Here is a 24,650-nt window from a genome sequence, read left to right on the forward strand (position 1 = left end):
TCGGGTATCAAATCTTGCTACTAAGAAATCCAGTAACTGAGAAGGATGAAGGTGAAGGAGAAGGTAAGGTGGCAGAGCTCCTCTGACTTCATGCGAATGAGCCAGTCATCCAGGTACGGGTGAATCAATATCCCTTCTCGTCCCGCCGCCACCACAACCATTACCTTGGTGAACGTGCGTGAAGCTGTAGCCAGACCTAAAGGAAGAGCGCAAAACAGGAAGTGCTTTCCAAGGATCATGAAACTGAGAAACTTCTGATGATCTCTGCGAAACCCTATGTGCAGGTATGCCTCCATCAGATCCAAAAACTCCCCCCGTCGCAGGGCCGTTATGACAGATCATAGGGTCTCCATGCGAAAGTGTGGGACTTTGAGGGTACCGTTCACCTGCTTCAGGTCCAGAATGGAACGGAGGAACTTTCCTTCTTCGGTTCCACGAAATAAATGGAATGGTGGCCAGTCCCCTACTCTGCCTGGGGGACAGGAACGATGGCTCCCAGGGTAAACAAATGCTGGATTGTCTGTTGAACGACCTCTCTTTTGAATAGAGCGCCACATGGAGAGACCATAAAGAGATCCCGCAGAGGCCAAGCAAACTCTAACATAGCAGTGTTCTATGATCTTTACAACCTACTGGTACAATGTGATTTTGACCCATTCCTCGTAAAAAAAAAGTGCCAGCCGGCCACTGATCACTGGGGCACAGGAACGGGTTGGCCGTCTCTCATTGAGAGGACTTGGATCCGAGGAACCCTGGCTAGCCCCATCTCGGCTTCTTCTGTGTCCACGAAAGGACTGAGTCCAGGGTTGGGACCTCCCGAGGATTGCCGCTGGCTTGGCCCTGGAGTCCTGCTCTGGCAAAAATGCCTTTGCCCCTGAAAATGAGAGCAGGTGGGGAGAAAGCTCTGAATCCCCTTAGGCTTGTCCTCCGGGAGTTTGTGGACCTTTTTGTCGCCCAGAAATTTACACAACTGCTCCAAGTCTTCACCAAAAAGAAACTTGCCCTTAAAAGTCATTGCGCTGAGATGAGCTTTGGAGGACACATCCGCCGACCAGTTGCAAAGCCAGAGAAGATGTCTCGCCGAGACTGCAGACACCATTGTTCGGGAGGAGGTGCGAAGGAGATCATACAAGGCGTCCCCCTCCATAGGCCACTACCGCTTCTAAATGCTCGGCCTGCGCTGCCTCCTGAGGAGGAAGTTCCCTGGCGCTCAACAGCTGCTGTACCCAGCGGAGACTGGCACAAAGCATAAAACTGCTACAGACCGTAGCGCGAATACAGAGAGCCGACACTTCAAAATCCTCTTGCGATGTACCTTGAGTTTCCAATCCTGGAGGTCCTCAAGGGCCACTGACCCCGCAATGGGGCTGGTTGTTCTCTTCGTGACCACTGACACCGAAGTGTCCACCTTGGGCACCCTCAAAAGTTCCAGAGTCTCCTCCAGCAAGGGATAGAGCTTGTCCATAGCTTGGCCGACTCTCAAGCCAGACTCAGAAGTGTCCCACTCCTTGATCATAAGCTGTTGTACCATATGGTGAAATGGGAAAGTTTTGGCTGGCCCTCTGAGACCAACCAAAGCAGAATCCACCATGTCCTGACCAAAGTATCTTGAGGGGCTGTGACCCCCAGCTCTACTATGACATGCGGAATCAGAGGGTCTAATTCCTCCCTGAGGAATAGGCGCAGTACCTTTGGATCATCGCCGTCAATGGGAAGCGACTTTTCCTGCTCTTTGCCTTGATCTCCTGAAAGGAGAGAAGGGTCTGCAATGGAATCAGGAGCGGCAGGCGGTCAGACAACCCCGAAGGAGGTTCAGCAGCATTGTCCCGAGTCACAGGGCCCCTGACTTTGTGAATCCCAGTTGTCCCTTGTGGCTCCTGCCTTCTGGGGATCTTTGCAGGCGGACCACCGAGTGGCCTGCGCTGCGGGGGGCATCCGGGCGGGTCTGACTAGCTTCAACCATTAAAAGCATGAAGTTGGCAGTAAATCCCGTTGGGCCCTTAGAACCTCCCTCCAGGGGATCGAGGTCCTCATCCAAAACATCCTCCTGAAGCCCCGCAGGACTCAAGTCGGCAGGGGACAAATTGGGCAGGAGATCTCCCTCCCCCGCCACATGAAGAGATTCCAAAATGGCTGACATTCCCACGCTGAGCGGGAACGGATTGGCTTCGAGGTCCAAAGCCACCAGCCATTTGCCCACACCACAGGCCTTGCCAGTCTTCGCCCCCATCACTCCCAAGGAGTTCTCCCCTCTGGGGAGGCAACGTCCACAAAGTCCGGCACGGGACAAATGCGCGTAGGTCTCTCCACAAGCAGAGTATTGGGACCCACGCAGCATGGCAGCAGGAAAGCGGGGGGGGGGGAGGGGGGATGCCACGAGACAGGAGGGAGAAGCAGGGAGCCTAAAATCCGAAATGCATGCAAGCGCTTGTTTGGAGTAAGGTTGCTAAGAGCAACTCATGCAGGGAGGCAAAGTGACTGCTGACGACATTCTCTCTTTTTTTTTTACCTGACAGCCAAGCACTCCGGCCCCAGAAAGAAGAGAGAGGGACCAGACCGGACCACCAGTATCACCCCCGGCAACACTGAAAGTAGGGGAGCTAGTTAGAGCCACCGAACCTCATTCTTAGAAGCCTGTGATGAGGGGGGATGGTTCCTCCAGGATTTGCCAACCCCCTGGGAAGAATCATAGATCGTTCTTGTGCTTCTTGAGTAGCTGAAGCTGCTGAGGTTGCTTTTGTAATCTGAGAGATTCTCTTTTTTTTTCTTTTATAAAGAAGAAACTAACTACGGTCAGAGCCGCAGGATTTGCATCACCTCCATCTGCTGGAGACAGAGAAATACTGAGGAGAGATAGGTGATGCACCAGGTTAAGAGGGGATGCTCTCAAAGTTTTTCTCTGTCTCCATCTGCTAGAAGGGAGGCAAAACCAACAGTCTGGATTGATTCAGGTACGTACAGGGGAAAAGGGGATACTTCCCTGCTCCACTGGGCTTGCAGATGCAGAGCTGTCAGCTGGTCTCCACACTGCTTCATGGGGGATAAGGGATCCAAACCTACAGATGTCCACCCCACAGACTTCAGGATTGAGCTACCAAAAAGGGTCACCACCTGGAACTGGGGGGGGCCACCAGGACCTCACAACCTCATAGAAGTATCCAGTAATCTTATTCTCTTTATTATATATTTTTCTACTCCAGACTGCAGGTATTATACCATCTACTGGGGACAGAGAATATTAGGGGACTGCAGGTGGCACACTAGGTTATGTGACAGTGCCAGTGAAACTTTATCTCCATCTGCTCGCAGTTAGGCAAAACCCAGGAGTCTGGACTGATCTGAGACATGAACAGGAAGTCCTGTTTAACTGGCTATCTAGTGCTAAATGTGTTTGCAATATTGGGCCCACCGTTTCTAAACATTTATCTTAGGAGTGTTTAACATCTAAGGATTGTAGGAAGAGATTACAGTTAAATCAAAAAACAATAGCCTGAATTCTTGGTGGTTTCAGTCAGAGATCACACGACACCCTTTATTGTCAGATTTACATTGGCTGCCAGTTGATACTCATAGAATATTTGAGATTTGAATGCTCATCTTTAAAGCACTGAATGACATTCTTGCATAGGCATTGAAATGGGGGGGGGGCCTGCAGAGTTCATAGTCCCCCCCCAAACAAAATTCAGCCGACTATTTTCCCTCCTACTCTAGAACTGCCATGAAAGGGACCCTCTTAAAAAATTAAGAAAAGTATTAGTGTCAGTGGGACAGTGCTTGCTGCACTGAAACCTCTCCTACCCACCTGCCTACCTGCCCCAGATCCCCTAAAGTACTGCTAATTAAATTAAACAGGAGGAGACAAGCTTTGCAGGCACCCAGCAGGGGAGAAGAAGGAGGCGCCCAGGTCTCTGCAAAGCTCCTGTCTCTTCCTCCTCCTGTTTAATTTCATCAGTGGTAAGAAGGGATCTGGGGAGGAACAGAAGGAATGACCGTTCAAGGCTAGGGGCGGGAGGGGGGCAGAGGGAGTGATGGAGTGAACTGTGAATTGGGGATAAGGAAGAGAGTGAACTGATCATGAGTGGAGTAGTGGGGAGGGACAGAGTGAACTGGGAATGAGGCAAAGGAGGGAGAGAATAAACTGGACTGTCAGGGGAAGGAGGGATGGTATGAACTAGGAATGGGGACAGGGAAGGGAGGGAATGAATTGGGAATAGGGGAGAAAATGATGAAAAGAGTGAACCATGGATTGCAGGTAAGGAAGGGAGTGAACCATAATGAGGGGGATAGGAGGGAGGGACAGTGAACTGGGAATGGGTCAAAGAAGGGAGAGAGTAAACTGGACTGTGAGAGGAGGGAGGGACGGAGTGAACTGGGGATCACGGTGGGGGGACGGAGTGAACTGGGGATCATGGTGGGGGAAAAAAGAGTGAAACAGGATGGGGCAGGAATGAACCAGGATGAGTGAAGGGATTGGTTGCAGGGGAGGAAGTGAAAGAGGGAGAGAAAAATCAAAGGGGCTTTGGAAAGGGGATAAGGAAAAAAGGGGAAGGAGGTGTGGGGCTGTGGCTTCTTTCCTTCTCCACCACATCCCAATCTTCTCTTCTTCTCCTCTTTCTCCTCCACTCCCATCCCTGGTCCTCTCTCTTTCCTCCTCTTCCACCTCCATCCCCAATACTCTCTTGCGTTCCATCTTCCCATCACTGATCCTTCTTCCTCCATCCCACTCCTAACCCCTTATCTGTCTATCTCTCCTGCCTAAGATTCCTTCATTTCCCTCCTCTATGATCTCCTCTCTTCCTATACCCAGATCCCTTACTCTCCTTTCTTCCCAGACCCAATGCAAGTAATGGAATGACAGTTGGGGGCAGAAAAGGGGGCAGAGTTGGGGGCAAATTGCATGCCCCCCTAACTCTAACCAGAAAGGCATTCCCGCTGCCCCCGTATTTATGTCAGATTATTTAAACATGTATGAACTCATATGGAGTTTCCATTCTTCTAAACGGAGATTATTTATGTGTTCTGATATGAGAGAAGTTCAGCTACAAAGAGCAAGAAATTCTATTTTTTCAGTAATGGGATCATCTTTGAAATCAATTACCAACTACCCTGCACCAACTTAGTGACTACTACTCTTTCAGGAAAGGAATAAAAACTTGGGTTATTTGGGAGGGCATATATATAATCTTGGATCTCTGATTCTGGTAAGGTAGCAGTAATGCTAGAAAATAAGTGATGATGCTGCAATAGGCTGCTTTATTTTGGAATTGAGGACAGGCAGAAGCGTTTGATGAGGATTGTTTTTTTTATGCGACAGTCTATCCCTCATCTGCCTGTGGGCTGTTACATGGGAAAAGACATAACAGCATCAAAGCCTTCAACTATTTATAGTCACAACTTGAATGATGGCCTACCCCAAACCTTAAAACTCCACCATCTTCAAGGTATTTGATCAGTGTTGCTTTCCACATACTATATATGCATTTTTTCCTTCATGATTGTACCTGAGGTGGTCCTGAGGGTGTGATGGGTGAATTGTCCTCTCCGTAACTGAGCATACGAATGCGTTGAGCAGCTGTGGTGCCTAGTTCCTTTTCTAATATTGCAAGGGAACATGTTTGGAGATCACGCACACTGCTGAGACCAAGTGACTTGAGACGCTCAGTGGTTTTATAGCCAATGCCTAGTTAGTGTGAAATTATTCCAGAAACAGTTAAAAAAAGAATTGACAGACATTCATTTTTCATTTATACACATGCATATACAGAATCCTCCAAAAGCTAGAGAATGAGGTGGACAGGGGATTTGTGATCTGTGTCCAACCACTGAAATGAATATGCCCAATAGGTGATTTATTCAACAGTATGTAAATCTATAATCCAAGTCTGAGTTATAAACTCAGAAAAATGAATTTGCCTACTAACATTACTGACTGCATCTCATGACTATTACAGAAACAGAAGAACTGCACATCAGAAAAGGATCTTATATTTTCAAATTGAATTTAACAGCACATGACAAAAAGATGGGACATCCCAATGACCCAGTCCTTAGTGCTATGAGAAGGAAGACTTGTGTTTCATTCTCAGCTCAATATTTTGCTCCTCAAGCACAAAATACCTTTCCAAAGTGTTATCTACTTCAATTTATAAAACAACAATGGCACCTGATGGATCTCTTCGCCCATTCACAGGAGATGATAATATTATTTTATTTGTATTCCACCTTTCATGACCGGTTAGCTGCACCTTTTATGACTGGAGCCGCAACAAAAAAAAGCAGCCACATATATATGACGGCTAAAGAATCAAGGAAATAGTTTGGAAAATATATATTAAAGTAAAGACAGTCAAGCTAGCATCTTGATAAATCTCATTCACTGGGAACTAGGGGATTTCAATTAAACTGTGCATTTTTTGATTATCTCAGTGTTCCACTGTTTTTCCTTTATGAACATATTGTATAGTGTGCAGACTCTAGTGGAACCAATTATGTCTCAGTAAATGCTCTTTGTATGATACCGCACTGAGTTTTCTTATAGTATTTGTCCCATACTACTATCAATGGGGGGGATAAAAAACAGGGAAAATACTGGAGGCTGGACACTGTCACAAGAGATTAAACAAAAGATACAGAAGAAGCTTTAGTGTGCTTTACTATCCTAAATTAGCTGGTAGTGCAATAGAATTATATTGCTTCTTTTTGTTCAAGCCCTTAGCATTGCACATGTCAAACAACGGCTTACCTATTAGAAAACATCTTATCATTAATTTTAAAGTAAGTACAACTTTTGGGACCGAGCAGTAAGAAAAACAAAACAAAACTGAATTTAGCATTTTGGATAGAGCACACAATATTTCCAGCCAAATTATTTATGCTATTTCAGGAGAGATGTTCCATAGCGTTCCCTGGGACCATGTTGAATACAGCTGATCACTCACCAGGTACTTTACTTAGCTGCTCCAGGCTATCCATTATATGCTGGCAGCTTTCTGGCAGGAGAACAGTTTGCTGGTTTGGTTTAAAGGTACCAGACACCAGCTTGGCTAGCAGTTTATTAGAGGCCACTCCTGCACAGCCTGTAAGGCCCAATCTGCTGTACAGTGCTTCTCTTATTTCCGCTGCTATCTGAGATCCAATGGCCAGCTGGATGTGCACATCATCGTTTAAATTCACAGCTGAAACATACAAGTCAAGTGGTTACTGTGCAGTCCAACATGACAAATGGTTGAACTTTAAGAACTTTGAACAGTTCCATACAAGACATTTCATTCATGTAGTGATATCAGAAAAATTCCTACTTGTTCACAGCCCCCAGGGGAGGGAGATCCAGTCATCATGCAATGGCGACACCTAGTGAATTGGTTTCTCTTTTTTTCAATTCACCTTTTGGAGATATAGCCTTCAGAACTGGACAATATTTCAGGTGAATTTCCATTAATGAACTATATAAAAACATTTCCTTTATTTTTCCTGGTAATATCCAAAGTCAACGACAAACCTTTTCTGTTGGAAAAAAAATCAGTAGAACCAGGGGTCACAATTTAAAACTCCAGGAAGGAAGTCTCAGGACCAATGTCAGGAAGTATTTCTTCACGAAAAGGGTGGTGGATGCCTGGAATGCCCTTCCGGAGGAGGTAGTGAAGACCAAAAATGTGAAGGATTTCAAAGGGGCATGGGATAAACACTGTGGATCCATAAAGTCTAGAGGATGTGAATGAAGAGAAGAGGCATGGGGGTGGCTTGTGGGAATGACTGCTACTACCTGGTGATTAATACCCTTATTCAATAAACATACACACGGTTAATGCGACTCCAACATTGCTCTATGCTTCAATGGCAAGAGGAAATGTGGGAAAAAGGATTTGCATTCACGAATATGCATGGAAATAGCTTGCCTGTTGCGGCAGTTACTACCCTGAACCAATTAAGCCTGATCAGAAAATTATTCCTTACCTGCTAATTTTTGTTCTTGTAGTACCACGGATCAGTCCAGACGGTGGATTATGTCCCCCGTCCAGCAGATGGAGTCAGACAAAACTTCAAAGGGAGCTGCCTTATAAACCAGTGCACTCCCTGTCCCTCTTCAGTAAAAGGAATATCAAAGCCATATAGACAGAGAAGAGGATGGATCAAGGAAATCATACACGTGTGAACCATGAATAGTGAAAAGGAACTCGAACAAAACTGATGCCAAGGGACAACTTGCAAAAAGAACGCTGAAAAACAGCCCCACCAAAGAGAGGCTACAACAGTAGTAGATAAGCAGAGAAGACAAGGCAAGGAAGTCTAGCAGTAGATCCCAAACAGAAATCCCAACAATGCTGAGGAAGGGAGTCTGGAATGATCCGTGGTACTACAGGAACAAAAATTAGCAGGTAAGGAATAATTTTCTTTTCCCTGTACTTACCCGGATCAGTCCAGACGGTGGGATGTACCAAAGCTTCCCTACTGAGGGTGGGCCCTTGATAGACCTGCTCGAATGACCCTGTCGCCAAAGGAACCAAAAATGGACGACTGGATATCCAAACTATAGTGTCTAGCAAAGGTATGCAATGACTTCCAAATGGCTGGCCAACAAACCTCCTGAAAAGAAACAGACTGATGCTCTGCCCAGGACGCCGCCTGAGAGCGAAGAGAGTGGGCCCTGATGCCCACCAAGGGTTGCCGACCCGTGCCTATATATGTTGCCACAATGGCTTCTTTCAGCCAGCGAGCAATCGTGGTCTTCGTAGCCTTGGATTCTCTCTTGGGACCATGCCAAAGAACAAACAAGTGGCCCGACAGCGAAAATCATTAGTGATCTCCAGGTAACGGATCAGGATGCGCTTGACATCAAGCTTTCGAAGATCTCGTGGATCGTCAGCGGAGAACGAAGGGAGCTCCATCGTCTGATTCAGATGGAAAGCAGAAACCACCTTGGGCAGAAAACGAGGGCACAGTTCGCAAGGTGACCCCAGAATCCGTGAAACGGAGGTAAGGTTCCCTGCAGGACAGCGCCTGGAGTTCGGAAATCCGGCGGGCAGAGCAAATGGCCACGAGGAAGACCGTCTTGAGGGTGAGATCTTTGAGGGTAGTGGAGCATAGAGGCTCGAAGGGAGGGCCGTCCAAGATTCTGAGGACCAAGTTGAGGCTCCAGGAAGGACAAGGAGCCTGAACCGGTGGCTTCAGATGCTTCACACCCCTGAGGAACTGGACGATATCCGGGTGAGAGGAAAGTGGAATTTCCCCCCGACGATGAATCAGAGATCCGAGGGCCGCCACCTGGACCCTCAGAGAGTTGTAGGCGAGGCCCTTCTCCAGACCTGCCTGAAGAAAGGAAAGGATCTGAGATACCGAAGCCTTCCGTGGTATCGCTGAGTTGGTAGTGCACCAGGATTCGAAAACTTTCCAAACCCAGACATAAGCGAGGGAAGTAGAAGTCTTCCGAGCCTGGAGGAGTGTCGAAACTACGGCCTCGGGGTATCCTTGGCGTCTTAGCCTGCGCCTCTCAAAAGCCAAGCCGCAAGACAAAAGTGATCTGCCTGGTCGAAAAATACTGGTCCTTGATGTAGTAGGCGTGTCAGATGGCCCAGACGGATAGGGCCATCCACCGCTAGGTTGATCAAATCCGTGAACCATGGACGACAGGGCCATTCCGGTGCCACTAGAACCACCGGACCTTGGTGAAGTTCAATTCTCCGGAGGACCTTGCCCACGAGGGGCCAAGGAGGGAACATATAGAGGAGAAGATGCCAGGGCCACAGGAGAACTAGCGCATCCATGCCTTCTGCACCATGCTCCCTTCTGCGACTGAAGAAGCATGGTGCTTTTGCATTGTGGGGGGTGGCCATGAGGTCCAGGTGAGGGGTCCCCCCAACGCTGGATGAGGATCTGCAGTGCCTCTTCGGAGAGCTCCCACTCCCCGGGATCGAGACGCTGTCGACTCAGGAAGTCCACCTGAATATTGTCAACTCCTGCAATGTGAGAGGCCGCCAGTCGAGAGAAGTGGATATCCGCCCACGCCATCAGCTTGTCCGTTTCCAATGAGACATGACGACTTCTCATGCCCCCCTGGCGACTGATATACGCTACCGTGGTCGTGTTGTCCGAGAGAATCCTGACCGCCTGATAACGGACGAGGGGAAGGAAACTCCTCGGCGCCAGGCAGACCGCTCTGGTTTCCAAGTGATTGATTGGCCAAGAAGCTTGAGTCCTCGTCCACTGTCCCTGCACGGAGTTCGTTTGGCAAATTGCCCCCCAGCCGGAGAGACTGGCATCCGTAGTGACCATGACCCATTCCGGAGTGTCCAAGGGCATTCCCTGCGCCAAGTGGAGCAGGTCTAGCCACCAGAGCAGGCTGTCCCTGGTGAACTGCAGAAGTAGTAGTATGGCCTGGTACTCCTGCGACACCGGTTTCCATCGTGAGAGTAACGCTCTCTGTAGTGGACGCATATGCGCAAATGCTCAGGGTACGAGGTCGATAGTGGATGCCATGGAGCCCAGGACCTGTAGGTAATCCCAAGCCGTGGGAAAGGAGAGGCAAGAAAAGCTTTGGACCTGCACCGAGAGCGACTGTGCCCGATCTGGTCGGAGGAAGACCTTGCCCGTCACTGTGTCGAACATCGCTCCCAAGAAGTCCAGCAACTGAGAAGGAGTAAGACTGCTCTTGGCGTAATTGATGATCCAACCGAGAGATTGGAGCAGCTGCACCACTCTGAAAACGCCCAGTGACCCTGGCGCAAAGTCTTCGCTCGAATGAGCCAGACATCCAAATAAGGGTGAACGAGTATGCCCTCTCGTCGGAGAGCTGCCGCTACCACCACCATGACCTTCGTGAATGTTCGGGGGGGCGGTTGCCAGGCCAAAAGGTAGGGTCTGGAACTGAAAGTGCTGGCCCAGAATCTTGAATCGAAGGAATCGCTGATGCGCTATGAGAATGGGAATGTGAAGGTAAGCCTCTGTCAGATCCAGGGAGGCCAGAAGTTCTCCTTGATGAACTGCAGCAATCACAGAGCATAAGGTCTCCATCCTGAAATGAGGGACCTTGAGCGACTTGTTGACCAATTTGAGATTCAGAATGGGGCAGAAGGCTCCCTCCTTCTTGGGGACAACAAAGTAGACTGAATAATGGCCGGCGCCCACTTCCATGGGGGGCACTGGGATGATTGCCCAGAGAGCTAAGAGCCTGTCGAGAGTCTGTCAAACAATGAGCTGCTTTTGGGAGGATGGCAGGGAGAGAAGAGGAATCTGTCCCTTGGGGGTCGAGCAAAGTCCAATGAGTAGCCGTGCCTTAGGATATCGAGGACCCACTGATCCGAACCCACTCCTCGTAGAAAAGAGAGATCTGTCCCCCAAACCTGGGCGGCGGTGAGCGGGTCAGCCTGGCATCATTGTGAAGACTTGGAGGGTGCCCCTTGGGCCATCCCATCCCTTGCTGGTCTGCGGCCTCGAAAGTAATGGGACCAAGACTGAGATCGAGAAGAGGGCGTCCGAGGGGTCATCTGCCTGGTGGTGCGAAAGAGACATTGACTGCGGAAGCGGCTTCTGGAGGCATTGAAGTGTCTAGTATCTCGCGGCCGATCTTCCGGGAGTCTATGCACCGTGTTCTCTCCAAGGGACATGATAATCTGGTCCAGATCATCCCCGAAAAGAAATGTTGAGATTACTTACCTGATAATCTCCTTTTCCTTAGTGTAGACAGATGGACTCAGAACAAATGGGTATAGTATGCTCGTGCTAGCAGTTGGAGACGGATCTGACGTCAGCACGGCTATATATACCCCCACAGGAAGCGTAGCAACTCAGTAATCTTCCTTGCAAAAGCTGTTATGGATGTGTGTACCGACGCTCAGTGAAAATAGTGAAACAGAATTCCCCTGACCGATGGATAGTAGCTGGAGACCGCCAGCATTCCCAACCGGAAGGCGTCGCCACCTGGCAAAGGGGACGCTCTTATGGAAACAGATGACATGGCTTACCTTGAATCGGTGAAACCCATGTACACAGGCAGCTGGGCGGGATGCTGAGTCCATCTGTCTACACTAAGGAAAAGGAGATTATCAGGTAAGTAATCTCAACATTTCCTGGCGTGTAGCCAGATGGACTCAGAACAAATGGGATGTACAAAAGCTTTACTCCCAGCCTGGGCGGGAGGCTGCCTGAGGACCGTGTAGGACTGCCCTCGCAAATGCTGTGTCCTCCCTGGCCTGGACATCCAGACGGTAGAACCTGGAGAAGGTATGGAGGGAGGACCACGTCGCCGCTTTACATATTTCTGCAGGCGACAGCATCCTGGATTCTGCCCAAGATGCCGCTTGTGCTCTGGTGGAATGAGCCTTGACCTGTAGAGGCGGAGACTTCCCGGCCTCTACATAAGCTGCTCTGATAATTTCTTTAATCCAGCGGGCGATGGTGGGCCGAGAGGCCGCTTCACCTTGTTTCTTTCCGCTGTGCAGGACGAACAGATGGTCAGTCTTTCGTACTTCTTGTGTCAATTCCAGATATCTGGGCAGCAATCTGCCTATATCGAGATGGCATAATAAATGCCCTTCTTCAGATTTCTTCAAACCCGCCATGGTAGGCAAGGATATAGTTTGGTTAAGGTGAAACTGTGAAACCACTTTAGGTAGAAAGGAGGGAACCGTGCGAAGATGGATAGCCTCGGGAGTGATCCTGAGGAAGGGATCACGGCAGGACAGTGCTTGTAGCTCTGAGATGCGGCGTGCTGAACACACTGCCAGCAAAAACACCATCTTCAGAGTTAGAGAACGGAGAGACAGGCCCCGAAGGGGTCTGAAGGTGGATCCCGCGAGGAAATCCAAAACAAGGTTGAGGTTCCACAGAGGCACTGGCCACTTCAGTGGCGGACGAATGTGCTTGACTCCTTTCAGGAAGCGAGAAACATCTGGGTGCTTAGCAATAGTCTTGCCGTCCCTCCTGGGACCGTAGCAAGACAGTGCAGCCACCTGAACCTTGATGGAGCTGAGGGAGAAACTCTTCTGAACAATAGGGATTGTGGTCGCATGTGGATTGGTGCCATGAGTGTCGCACCACGCTTCAAATACTCTCCAGATCCTGACGTAGGTGAGGGATGTGGAAAACTTGCGGGCTCGGAGGAGTGTATCTATTACGGGCTCCGAGTAACCTCTTTTCTTCAGTCTAGCCCTCTCAATGGCCAGACCGTAAGAGAGAATTGAGCCGGATCCTCGTGGAGGATGGGACCTTGACATAGAAGGTCCCGGAGAGGAGGCAGGGGAAGGGGCTCCCCTGCCAGTAGTCTTCTCATGTCCGCGTACCAGGGTCTTCTTGGCCAGTCTGGTGCCACTAGAAGAACCTTGCCCCGATGTTTCTGAATCTTGTGGATGATGGCGCGCCCAGCAGAGGCCACGGAGGAAAGGCGTATAGCAGAGTCCCTGGAGGCCATGGCTGAACCAGGGCATCGATTCCGTGTGAGAATGGGTCGCGCTTGCGGCTGAAGTAGCTGGGTACTTGAGCATTGGACCTGTCCGCTAGTAAGTCCATGTCCGGAATCCCCCAGTGATCCACAATCATCTAGAAGGCTGTGGGTGACAGCTGCCACTCTCCCGGATCTAGGCTTTCTCTGCTGAGGAAGTCTGCCGCGGTGTTGTCCTTTCCGGCAATGTGGACGGCGGAGATATCCTGAAGATTCACCTCTGCCCAAGCCATCAGCGGGGCTATCTCCAGAGATACCTGTTGGCTTCTGGTTCCGCCCTGACAATTGATGTATGCCACCGTGGTGGCATTGTCAGACATCACTCTGACTGCTCTGTTCTTCAGTCTGTGAGAAAATCGTAGGCATGCCAATCGGACTGCCTGGGCCTCTAGACGGTTGATGTTCCACGCTGACTCTTCTCTGTTCCACCGCCCTTGTGCGGTGAGTTCTTCGCAGTGTGCTCCCCAGCCGCTCAGGCTGGCATCCGTGGTGAGCAGAGTCCACGTGGGGGAGGACATCTTCGACCCCCTGCTCATGTGGTTGGGCTACAACCACCACCGTAACTGGGTCCGCACTCTGGCTGGATGCACTGAGTAGTTCCGGAAGCGGGGACTCCAGCGCGAGAGCAGGGAGCGCTGAAGAGGTCTCATATGGGCCCTTGCCCAAGGTACCACTTCCAGGGTGGATGCCATGAGGCCGAGAACCTGCAGATAATCCCAAGCTATGGGCCGACTGGCTCCCATCAAGGACCGGAGACGCGTCTGAAGTTTTAACCTTCTCTTGGTAGTGAGACTGACTGTGTCTGCCTGGGTGTCGAACTGGACCCCCAGGTATTCCAGTGACTGGGAAGGCCGTAGGCAACTCTTGCTGAGGTTGACTACCCAGCCCAAGCTTTCCAGAAGGGCGATCATTCTGTCGGTTGCCCGATGGCTCTCCTCTCGTGATTTCGCCCTGATCAGCCAATCGTCTAGGTAGGGATGGACAAGGATTCCTTCCCGTCTGAGTGCCGCTGCTACCACCACGACCACCTTGGTGAAGGTCCGCAGTGACGTGGCTAACCCGAAGGGCAGAGCCCGGAATTGGAAGTGGCGTCCCAGAACCTTGAAGCGTAGGTAGCGCTGATGATCCGGATGGATCGGGATATGCAGGTAGGCTTCTGACAAGTCTAAGGCCGTGAGGAATTCTCCTGGCTGTACAGCGTTCTTGACTGAGCGCAGAGTTTCCATGCGAAACCTCGGGACCCTTAAGTATCGATTGACTGACTTGAGGTCCAGTACGGGCCGAAAGATGCCCCCTTTCTTGGGTACCATGAAATAAATAGAATAGTGTCCAGAATTCACTTCCCATGCAGGTACTGGGATGATGGCTTTCAAGGACAGGAGCCTCGCCAGGGTAGCTTCCGATGCCGCCTTCTTGTGTATGGGACATGAAGATTCCACAAACTTGTCCGGAGGGAGATGATGAAAGTCCAGATAATACCCCTCTCGGATAATGGTGAGGACCCACTGGTCCGACGTAATCTCGACCCATCTGGGGTAGAAGAGGGTTAACCTGCCCCCTATGGCTCCGTCCCCCAGATGAATCGGTGGATTCTCATTGGGAGGCGCGGCCGGGACCGGAACCCGGGCCGGCTCCCCTCTTGCGCTGCTTGGTCTGAAAGGACTGATTCCGGGCCTGAGGACGAGGCGCCTGGTAGAGACTCCTGTAGGGAGTGAAGCGCTGGGAGCTTCTACCCCTGAAGGGCCGTGGAAAGGCGCGCTGGTTCCTTCTGAGCCGATCTTCCGGCAGTCGAGGTATTGGAGAGGCGCCCTATGTGCTGGCTAGTCTATCAAGGTCGCTGCCAAACAGGAAAGAGCCCTTAAAGGGCATTCTGGTGAGGCATGTCTTTGAAGGAGCATCGGCTGACTAATTCCGGATCCAGAGCTGCCTCCTGGCGGCTACGGAGGATGAGATCCCCTTAGCTGTTGTCCGGACCAGGTCAGATGCAGCATCCGTGAGGAACGAGAGAGCTGACTTCATGTCTGCTGCTGGAGCGTTGTTCCTGACCTGTGACAAACAGGAACACGTCACCACTGTGCAGCAGGTTGCGAACCGCAAAGATAGCGCAGCCACCTCACAGGTCTGTTTCAGAATGGCGTCCAATCGCCGGTCATGAGGCTCCTTGAGGGCCCCCCCCCCTTCAACCGGAATGGTAGTGCGCTTAACCACAGCGCTAATCAAGGCGTCCACCTGAGGGCACGCCAGCAATTCCTGAATAGCCGGTGCCAGGGGGTACATACCTGTCAGGGCCCGACCCCCTTTGAATGAGGCCGCTGGAGCAGCCCATTCTAAATCTATCAGTTGTTGTACGGCTTTCAAGAATGGAAAATGGCAGGCTGTAGGACGAAGACCTTCCAGCAGGGGGTTCTGCGCAGAGGGTACTGTAGCGCTGGGACCTGTAATATCCAACTCTGCCAGGCATTGAGATACCAGGTCGGAGAGATCCTCTTTAGGGAAGAACCGCCTCATGGTTCTGTATGGCTCAATCCCTGAGGGAAGTTCCCCCTCGTCCGGGGGTTCGGACTCGTCCGGTGAAACATCAGGGTCCATCTGAACCGGACTGTCTAGAGGCGGGAGATCCTGCCCACGATAAGGGCGTGAAGGTCCAGGAACAGGATCCGCTGGAACTGCAACCGCCGCAGCAACAGCAGCAGCAGGAACAGCAGGGCCAGGACGGGAAGCTGTTTGCATCTGGACAAAAGCATGAATTCCCTTAAAGAGATCCACCCAGGAAATGGAAGCGGTCTCTAATCGCCGGGGTACTAGGTCCCCCGGGATTCCAGGTTGGTCGAGACTGCCCGCTAAATCCGGGGTACTGGGGAACTATCAGCAAACCGTGGCTGAGACGGGTCCTGGCCCGAGGGTCCCACGGCCTCCTCACATTGGGCACAAAGGGAGTCTGGCTCTTCACTGTGCGTGGCTCTAAGCTGGCATGCGGAGCAGAGGCCGAGGGCTTTAATGCCGGAGGCAGGAGGCGCCCCCGCTGAAGACGCTGAGGCGTTCTGTTCCATTGAAAAATATGCGCTTAATGATAAGCGGCAACAATGCACGCTTAATAGAACAGGCGCTTAATAATATGCGACAGCAATATACGCTTAATACAACAGGCGCTCAAAATAACAGGCGCTTAATAATATGCGGCAGCAATATACGCTTAACACAACAGGCGCTCAAAATAACAGGCGCTTAACAATATGCGGCAGCAATATACGCTTAACACAACAGGCGCTCAAAATAACAGGCGCTTAACAATATGCGGCAGCAATATACGCTTAACACAACAGGCGCTCAAAATAACAGGCGCTTAACAATATGCGGCAGCAATATACGCTAACACAACAGGCGCTTAATACACCAGACACTTAATAATATGCGGTTTAGCAATACACGCTCAATGGTATTCAATATGCTCTCAGCAATATGTGGTCAGCAATATACGCACAATGGTATTCAATATGGGGTAGATTTTAAAAAAGTGCGCATTCGCGTACTTTTGTTGGCGCACCAGGCGCAAACAAAAGTATGCTGGATTTTAGCAGATACGCGCGTAGCCGCGCGTATCTGCTAAAATCCAGGATCGGCGCGCGCAAGGCTGCCGATTTTGTGCAGCCGGTGCGCGCCGAGCCGCGCAGCCTGCCTCCGTTCCCTCCCAGGCCGCTCCGAAATCGGAGCGGCCTGGGAGGGAACTCGCTTTCGCCCTCCCCTCACCTTCCCCTCCCTTCCTCTATCTAACCCACCCCCCCGGCCCTATCTAAACCCCCCCCTACCTTTGTCGGGGGATTTACGCCTCCCGGAGGGAGAAGTAAATCCCCGCGCGCCAGCAGGCCGCTAGCGCGCCGAGACGCGACCTGGGGGCGGTTCCGGAGGGCGCGCCCACGCGCCCAGGCCCGCCCCCGAAATGCCGCGTCCCGCCCCCAAAACGCCGCGCCGATCGGCCCCGCCCCTGACACGCCCCCCTCGAAAAACCCCGGGACTTACGTGAGTCCCGGGGCTCTGCGCGCACCGGCAGGCCTATGGAAAATAGGCGCGCAAGGCCCTGCTCGCGTAAATCCGGGCGGATTTACGCGAGCAGGGCTCTTAAAATCCGCCCCTATGCTCTCAGCAATATGTGGTCAGCAATATACGCACAATGGTATTCAATATGCTCTCAGCAATATGCGGTCAGCAATATACGCACAATGATATATATAATATGCGCTTAGTCATAGACAGGCGCCTATCATGGACGCTCAATACCTGAACAAGGCCAACAAAATGGCGCCCTCCACTGCGTGCCGCTTACAGGCCACGCCGCCGATCCTCGTCCCGCGGAGACCAAAAGTAAGAGATGTACGCCTTACCTGATCCTCGGCGCTTCCCGGCTGGAACCCGGGCGGTCTCCGGCTGCGGGGGGAGAAGGCAAGTACCTTTGCCGGGACCGAGGCGCCTCGCTCGCCACGCCCGAGCCTCGCCCGGGGGCTACATCCCTGCTGCGATTCGGCCACCGGACAGAGGTCTTAAACCTCCGGGGGATCCCGGAAATCACCCTGGGAAAGTCAACTGGGGGAGGGACCCCAAGGGTATCACCGCAGGAGTGCGGGGCTCGATGTTGCAGTAGAATTTTAGTTAGAAGAAAGTAGAAAATAGAAAGTAGATTGGAAACACGCTCAGCGAGCGTGCAGGCTCTCCAAACTGCTTTGGAGACGGAAATTACTGAGTTGCTACGCTTCCTGTGGGGGTATATATACCCCTGCTGACGTCAGATCCGTCTCCAACTGCTAGCACGAGCATACTATACCCATTTGTTCTGAGTCCATCTGGCTACATGCCAGGAAATTTCCCTTTAAAAGGCAGGGAGCCCAGCTGTGTCTTGTATGAGGCATCTGCCGACCAGTTGCGGAGCGAGAGGAGGCATCATGCCGAGACTGCCAAGACCATTGATCTGGCCAGAACTTGGAGGAGATCATACAGAGCATCTGCCCCAAGGGAGTTATGGGCTCCAACCGGTCTGCCTGCCATGCCTCCTCCGGTGGCAGGTCCTGTGACGTGAGGAGCGCTGGACCCAGTGGAGTCCCGCTCTTTGTGCCAGCGAGCTACAGATGGTTGCCCGGACTCCCAGCGCGGAAACCCTCTTAAGGTAGACTTCTAGTTTCCTGTCTTGAAGATCCAGCAGCGCTGTGCCTCCTGTCACCGGAATGGTTGTTCGCTTCATGACTGCCGAAACCGTGGAGTCGACCATCAGGACCCTAAGCAGCTCTAGAAAGTCCTCAGGGAGAGGATATAGTTTTTCCATCGCCCTGCTGACCTTAAGAGAGGCTTCGGGCAAATCCCACTCCCTAGACAACAACTGGAGAAAGGTGGGATGGGTAGGAAAGGCCCTGGTAGGCGGGCATAGCCCCGCAAGTACGGGGTCTCCCTTCTTCCCCGAAGGACTGGGGCCCGGCGGTTCCAGAGGGGCTTCAATGTCCAGTTCCTGAAGAATATGTGGGACAAGAGTGTCCAACTCGTCGCTCTGGAAGATCCGCAACACCCTGGTATCATCCCCCTCCATCTGGACAGCAGTAAGGGATCATCCAGGTCAAGGTCTGGTGCGACATCCATCCCCCCTGCAGGGGGGAGAACCAAATGCACCCTGGAGGACCCCTGAGTGACCCCGGAGGCCCCCACCCCTGGGGCCTCTACTCCCTGGGAAACTCCCACGGGAGGAGGGTCAGCCATCCTGGGAACTTTGGTCCGGGGCGGAATCCAGAAGCTGGGACAACCTGGCCAGATAGGCATTGGATGAACAAAGAAGATAGATGCCTGATGTCTTATGAATTCCTTTATTGAAGCGGAGACACAAAATTTGTTCATCCAGATAGGCATTGTGCATGAGAAGCACAAAGTCTGTGGAAAACGGTGGCGGGCCAGGAGGAGGCAAAACAGAGGAGTCCCCAGGAGGTAAAACGTGACCCAGAGGCGGAACCGGTGTCAATACCGGCAGGAAAAGCAAAGAAATATCCTCCGAGTCATCTTCTGGGGAAGCGGGATCAGGGCCTGCCTCTGCCTGTGAGAGCGCGCTGAGGAGCGCGATGCTGAACCTCCCGCCAGCTGCGAGATGCCCTCCCCCCCCCAGGGAGGCACATCATGCAGAGCCCCTCGTGGGAGAGCCTTGACCCGGGCTCCCCGCACATCAGCAAGCCCTCGGCATGACCGGAATGAGGGGGCAGGGAGTCGCGAGGCAATGACCGGCAGTGCCGCGGGAAGGAGCCTCCGCTTACTAAATTACACTGACCCTCAGAGCTGGCCAGGCTCTGCAGAGGAAGGCAACCTCTCTGTGGTAAGCAGTCCCGAGAAATGCGCTTCTTGGGACCGTGGGCCAGATCGCGACGGGGGGGGGGGGGGGGGGGGAAGAGGTTGAAACCTCCAACATGCACCCCCAGACGAGCTGTACTGAAAAAGAAAGCTAAAGGGGAAAAAAGACGCAACTTACCCCACACAGCCCAATGAGAACAAGAAACAATAAGCAGAGAAAGAATACAGATCTGTCTGCAAGTTAAGCCGGTAAAACATTAGGACCCCTGGTTTTTTTTTTCAATGAACTTGATCCATCAAAGAAGCTTGAGAGTAGAAAAGGTAAGAAAACAAGTACTGAAAAATAAATGTACTGGGGAAACAAGAGGTTCCTCTGCTCTTATCTGCTGGAGTCAGAAAGATACTGAAGAGGGAGAGGGAGTGCACTGGTTTATAAGGCAGCTCCCTTCGAAGTTTTGTCTGACTCCATCTGCTGGACGGGGGACATAACCCACCGTCTGGACTGATCCGGGTATGTACAGGGAAACTTCACTTTCAATGCATTTCCAGCGTAGCTCTCTGCTTCAATGGCAGGGGGGAATGAAGATAAGAAGATTTACATTCAGACAACTACCAACAAGGACTGAATTGCATAGTCTGGGTAAACAAATAAGCATGGGAGCTTGCTTGGGCAGGCGTTAATTTATGAGTGTAAAATGTGCACTGCACATTTTACTTTCAGAATCCGGGGTGACTAACTAATAGCCTCATCAACATGCTGCTGCGCTCTCTCTGCCTCACCTCTTTTCTGTCCTGCTCCTCTCCCTTAGGAAAGATGGCTGCCTCCGCTGCTGTTTGCCGACCTCTCCGGTGTCCCCAGACCGGCATGGGCGATTATGTTCGCCATGTTCCTCCTGAGGTCTCCTAGGGTGCGCGTGTTACCCGCACATTTGAATATGTCATGGCGGGAACCTTGGGGGCGTCCCCACCGCATGACGTCACTACCTCCGGGTACTTAGCCTCCAATCTCCAACAGTGCTATGAGTTAGCAAGGATTACGGTCCAGCTAATTCTGACCTCTTCTAAGCTGCCCGCTTGGAACTCCTCGTCCTACCCTCCGGGATATTCGCTGCCTCCTGGAAATTCTGGGTACTCGCTCCTCAAGAGCCCTCCAGCTTCTATCCAACCTCCGGGGTGTGCCTCATTCTAACAACCCAGGACACCCGTTCCTCGGGGGTCTTGTCTGTTTTTCTCTCCAGATACCCTGCCGGAAGGAAGCCCAGGGAGTCGCTCCTCGAGGGCCTATTCACTCCTGTCCTCCTCAGGTATTAACATCACGGACCTTGGTTGCATAGGATAACAAATATTTTAGGAGTCAAATATGAAACATTTACTTACTCTGGTAATTATAAACATGTCCAGCCACTGCCACAGAATATCCAGCATTGTGTGGCTGTTTTAGTCTCTTCTCCACCATCTCAGTGAGGTCAACAAAGTTTTCATCAAATCCAAGTCTTTCGACCAATGGGCTAAATTCTTCCAACAACTCTGAATATAAAAAGATTATTGCTATTAATAACCGGTGTAACTGTATGAGACATATCAAGTACTTTAGACTATCAATAAGATAAATATCAATATACCAAACAATTATACAATTCTGATGAATACTCATGTTTCTGTGTATATAAATTACTAAAAAGTGAATTACTACCCAATTTAGGCCTTTATTCTATTAAGGATTACCTCACCCAAATTCAAACTTAGAAAGCTTTACTACCTGCTCAATCTGCCCGCCCTACCAGAACGAACCTCAAATGCACCTTACAAGTCCCTACACTTAAGACAGCCCGTCTCTCAACAACAAGGACACGTGCCATATCCATTGCGGGCCCCACCCTCTGGAATTCTCTTCCTCCCGACCTCCGCCTGGAACAATGTCCTTTTAAATTCCGTAAACTGATAAAACATGGCTCTTCCACCAGGCCTTTCTGGATTAGCATTTCTTTCCCCCGCCCCACTAAACCCCCCTGTTATCAGTATAAAGTGATCCTATAGACCAGTGATGGCTAACCTATGACACGCGTGTCAGAGGTGACACGCCGAGCCGTTTTTGCTGACACGCGCAGCGTTTTGGGACTATCGAATTTTTTTTTTTATCGGCTGTGCCGAGCCTTTTTTTTTTATCGGCTGCGCCAACCCTTTAAAATTAGTTTTTCAGTATCTCCCCAATGCCCCCGGGCGCAGCGACAGGCAGGGCTGTGGTGAGGCTCACGTCACCACAGCCCAAAGAAAAAGATCGTGTTTGAACACGCTGATGCTCCTCCTCCTTCCTGCCTGTGCAGCCCCGGAAGTAAACGTTGCCGGAGCCGCGTGGGCAGGAAGGAGGAGAAGCATCAGTGCATGCAGAAGAGGAGCTTCGCTTGCGCTTACGGGCCGCCGCGATCCTAGGCACAGGCAGCAATAGTTATGCCAGTCGGTGACAGACATAACTTTGCCATACTGGCAGTATTTAAATCCTGGGATCTTGAGAGCCATGGATAGCACTTAAGTGCTTTTGGGGGGGGTCACCGAAGTGAGAAAGAGTAAAGAAAAGTGAGAACAGATATGAGAGGAGATTCGCATCTGTGAGCTGCGCGGGAAAAAACATAACTAAGCAAGTACGGTAATCACGTGGGAACTGCTGCGTAGAGCAAAGCTCTGTATCTCTTGAGAGAAGTTTCCTCCTCGAGCCGCCCAAAGGGATGTCCCAGACAGCATGGCTATTTCAGCCTGCTTATCAACGGGAAAAACATCATGCCCTGTGCTGACAGAAGACAATTAGCATATGCTCTAGAAAAAGTACCTGTGACTTTGTAAGATATTTCTCTGTAGTTCGTCAGATCCTCCCCACAAACTAAAACCAGCTGAGGGCACTTTTCTTTGGCTTCTCTGACATACATAAGTTTTTTAATCCCAAACTTTCTGGCTTCATAGTTGCAAGTAACAACCACAAATTTCTGCAGAATGCCTGGAAAAAAAAAACAAAACATATAAATGGATTTGATAGTGCAAAATTGTCATCTGTCCCAAACAAAAATTGCATACTTTATTTGAAAGATCAATAATGCATAAAGGTGAGAATCATACAAAAATATTAGCAAAGAATAGAAAGAACAAGCTTGGTAAGGAACAGGATATTCGGAGGACAGAGAAGGGAAGGAGCAGTATCTAGAAGGCTAGGTACATAAATGCTCATAGCTTGGGTAACAGAGTCCCAGACTTGGAGGCCCTAATTTCAGAGGCAGATCTGGATATTGTCACGATCACAGAATTATGTTACAATTCATTTCACGAGTACAACACAGCCATACTGTGCTAGCATCTATTCTGAAAGGAAAGGGTAGGAAGAATGGGGGAAGCAGTAGCACTGTATGTAAAGAAAAGTAAAGGCAATGCAAGAGGTATGAAAAAGTAAGGAAGAAGCACTGTTGGTTTACTTTATAAAAGGAAACAGGACACTTCCATTTTCATATGTATGATCTACAGATCTTTAGCAGAGGCAGAATAGTTGAAGTGTGATGTAGACAAACATCAATAAGATATTTATTTACATTTGTTTCATCATCCATTTGGGACTCTGGATGATAGGGGAGATTGTGTTAGTTGATAACTTTAACCTGCCAGATGTCAACTGAACATTCATCTATACTACAGAATCAGCTAGAAGTATGGAGATTTGGGGTTCCCTACAAGGAGCACGTCTCAAATAAATGAGACTTCCACGTAGCTGCTCTGCAAATTTCTTGGGGCGAGATTTGTTGGCATTCCGCCCAGGACGCTGCCTGCGCCCGTGTAGAATGCTGCCCGAAGACCCACCAGTAAGGGTCTACCACATAACAAGGAAGCTGAACTTATAGCTTCCTTCAGCCAGCGGGCTATGGTAGTTTTTGCAGCCATATTACCTCTCTTCGGACCACTCCACAGAACGTAAAGATGGTCTGACAAACGAAATGCGTTTGTAACCTCCAGATACCGCAGTAAAGCCCTACGCACATCCAACTTCCGCAAGTCTCTCGCGAGGGGATCCAATCGGTCCAAATCCGGAAACGATGGAAGTTCCACCGACTGATTCAAGTGAAAAGAAGAGACTACCTTTGGAAGAAAAGACGGGACCGTCCGTAAGGAAATCCCCGACTCAGAAATCCTCAGGAAAGGCTCCCTACACGACAACGCCTGAAATTCTGACACCCTTCGAGCTGACGAAATAGCCATCAGAAATATCACCTTCAATGTGAGATCTTTCAGCGTTGCTCTCTTTAATGGTTCAAAAGGCGGAGCACACAGGGCTGTGAGGACTAAATTCAGACTCCACGAAGAACAAGGATGTCGAATTGGAGGCCGCAAGTGCTTCACTCCTCGAAGAAAACAAGCCACATTTGGATGTGCCGCTAACACCACTCCTTGAATGGTACCCCGTAAACAACCAAAAGCTGCCACCTGTACCTTTAGAGAACTACACAACCCTTTAGCTAGTCCAGTCTGCAGGATACACAGAATGTCAAACAGTGACGCCCGGATTGGGACTATCTCCCGTTCTACACACCAGGCTTCAAAGACCTTCCACACATGGACGTAAGCTAAGGACGTGGAAGGTTTGCGTGACCTTAACAGTGTAGCAACCACTGCGTCCGAATACCCTTTGCCTTTCAAACGGCGCCTCTCAAAAGCCATGCCGCTAGACAAAAGCAATCCGCCTCTTCCAAACAGACGGGTCCTTGATGAAGAAGAGCCGGGAAATCCTGCAGACGTAAAGGGGCCGCTACGGCCAGGTTGAGCAGCTCAAACTATGGGCGTCTCGGCCATTCTGGGGCTACAAGAATCACCTCCGCTGGGTGACGTTCTATTCAGCGGAGTATCTTTCTGATCAGAGGCCATGGAGGAAACA

The 24,650-nt window shown here is 50.7% G+C and overlaps 1 protein-coding gene across 4 annotated transcripts in view; it reads right to left on the minus strand.

Annotated features, from left to right (window-relative positions):
• The window catches only part of POLI (DNA polymerase iota), a 112,473-nt gene that overhangs the window by 61,273 nt on the left and 26,550 nt on the right, over positions 1-24,650 (minus strand). For 3 of the 4 annotated variants that reach the window (XM_029579924.1, XM_029579918.1, XM_029579938.1), the window contains exons 3-6: positions 22,569-22,733; positions 21,122-21,271; positions 6,939-7,175; positions 5,502-5,680 (exon numbers count right to left, since the gene is read on the minus strand). In XM_029579924.1, the coding sequence (XP_029435784.1) occupies positions 5,502-5,680; positions 6,939-7,175; positions 21,122-21,271; positions 22,569-22,733 (731 nt within the window). The remainder of the gene's footprint in view (positions 1-5,501; positions 5,681-6,938; positions 7,176-21,121; positions 21,272-22,568; positions 22,734-24,650) is intronic. The other variant, XM_029579932.1, reaches the window with a different exon arrangement.

Source organism: Rhinatrema bivittatum, chromosome 1 (genome assembly GCF_901001135.1).
Source record: "Rhinatrema bivittatum chromosome 1, aRhiBiv1.1, whole genome shotgun sequence".
Classification (NCBI taxonomy): Eukaryota; Metazoa; Chordata; class Amphibia; order Gymnophiona; family Rhinatrematidae; genus Rhinatrema; species Rhinatrema bivittatum.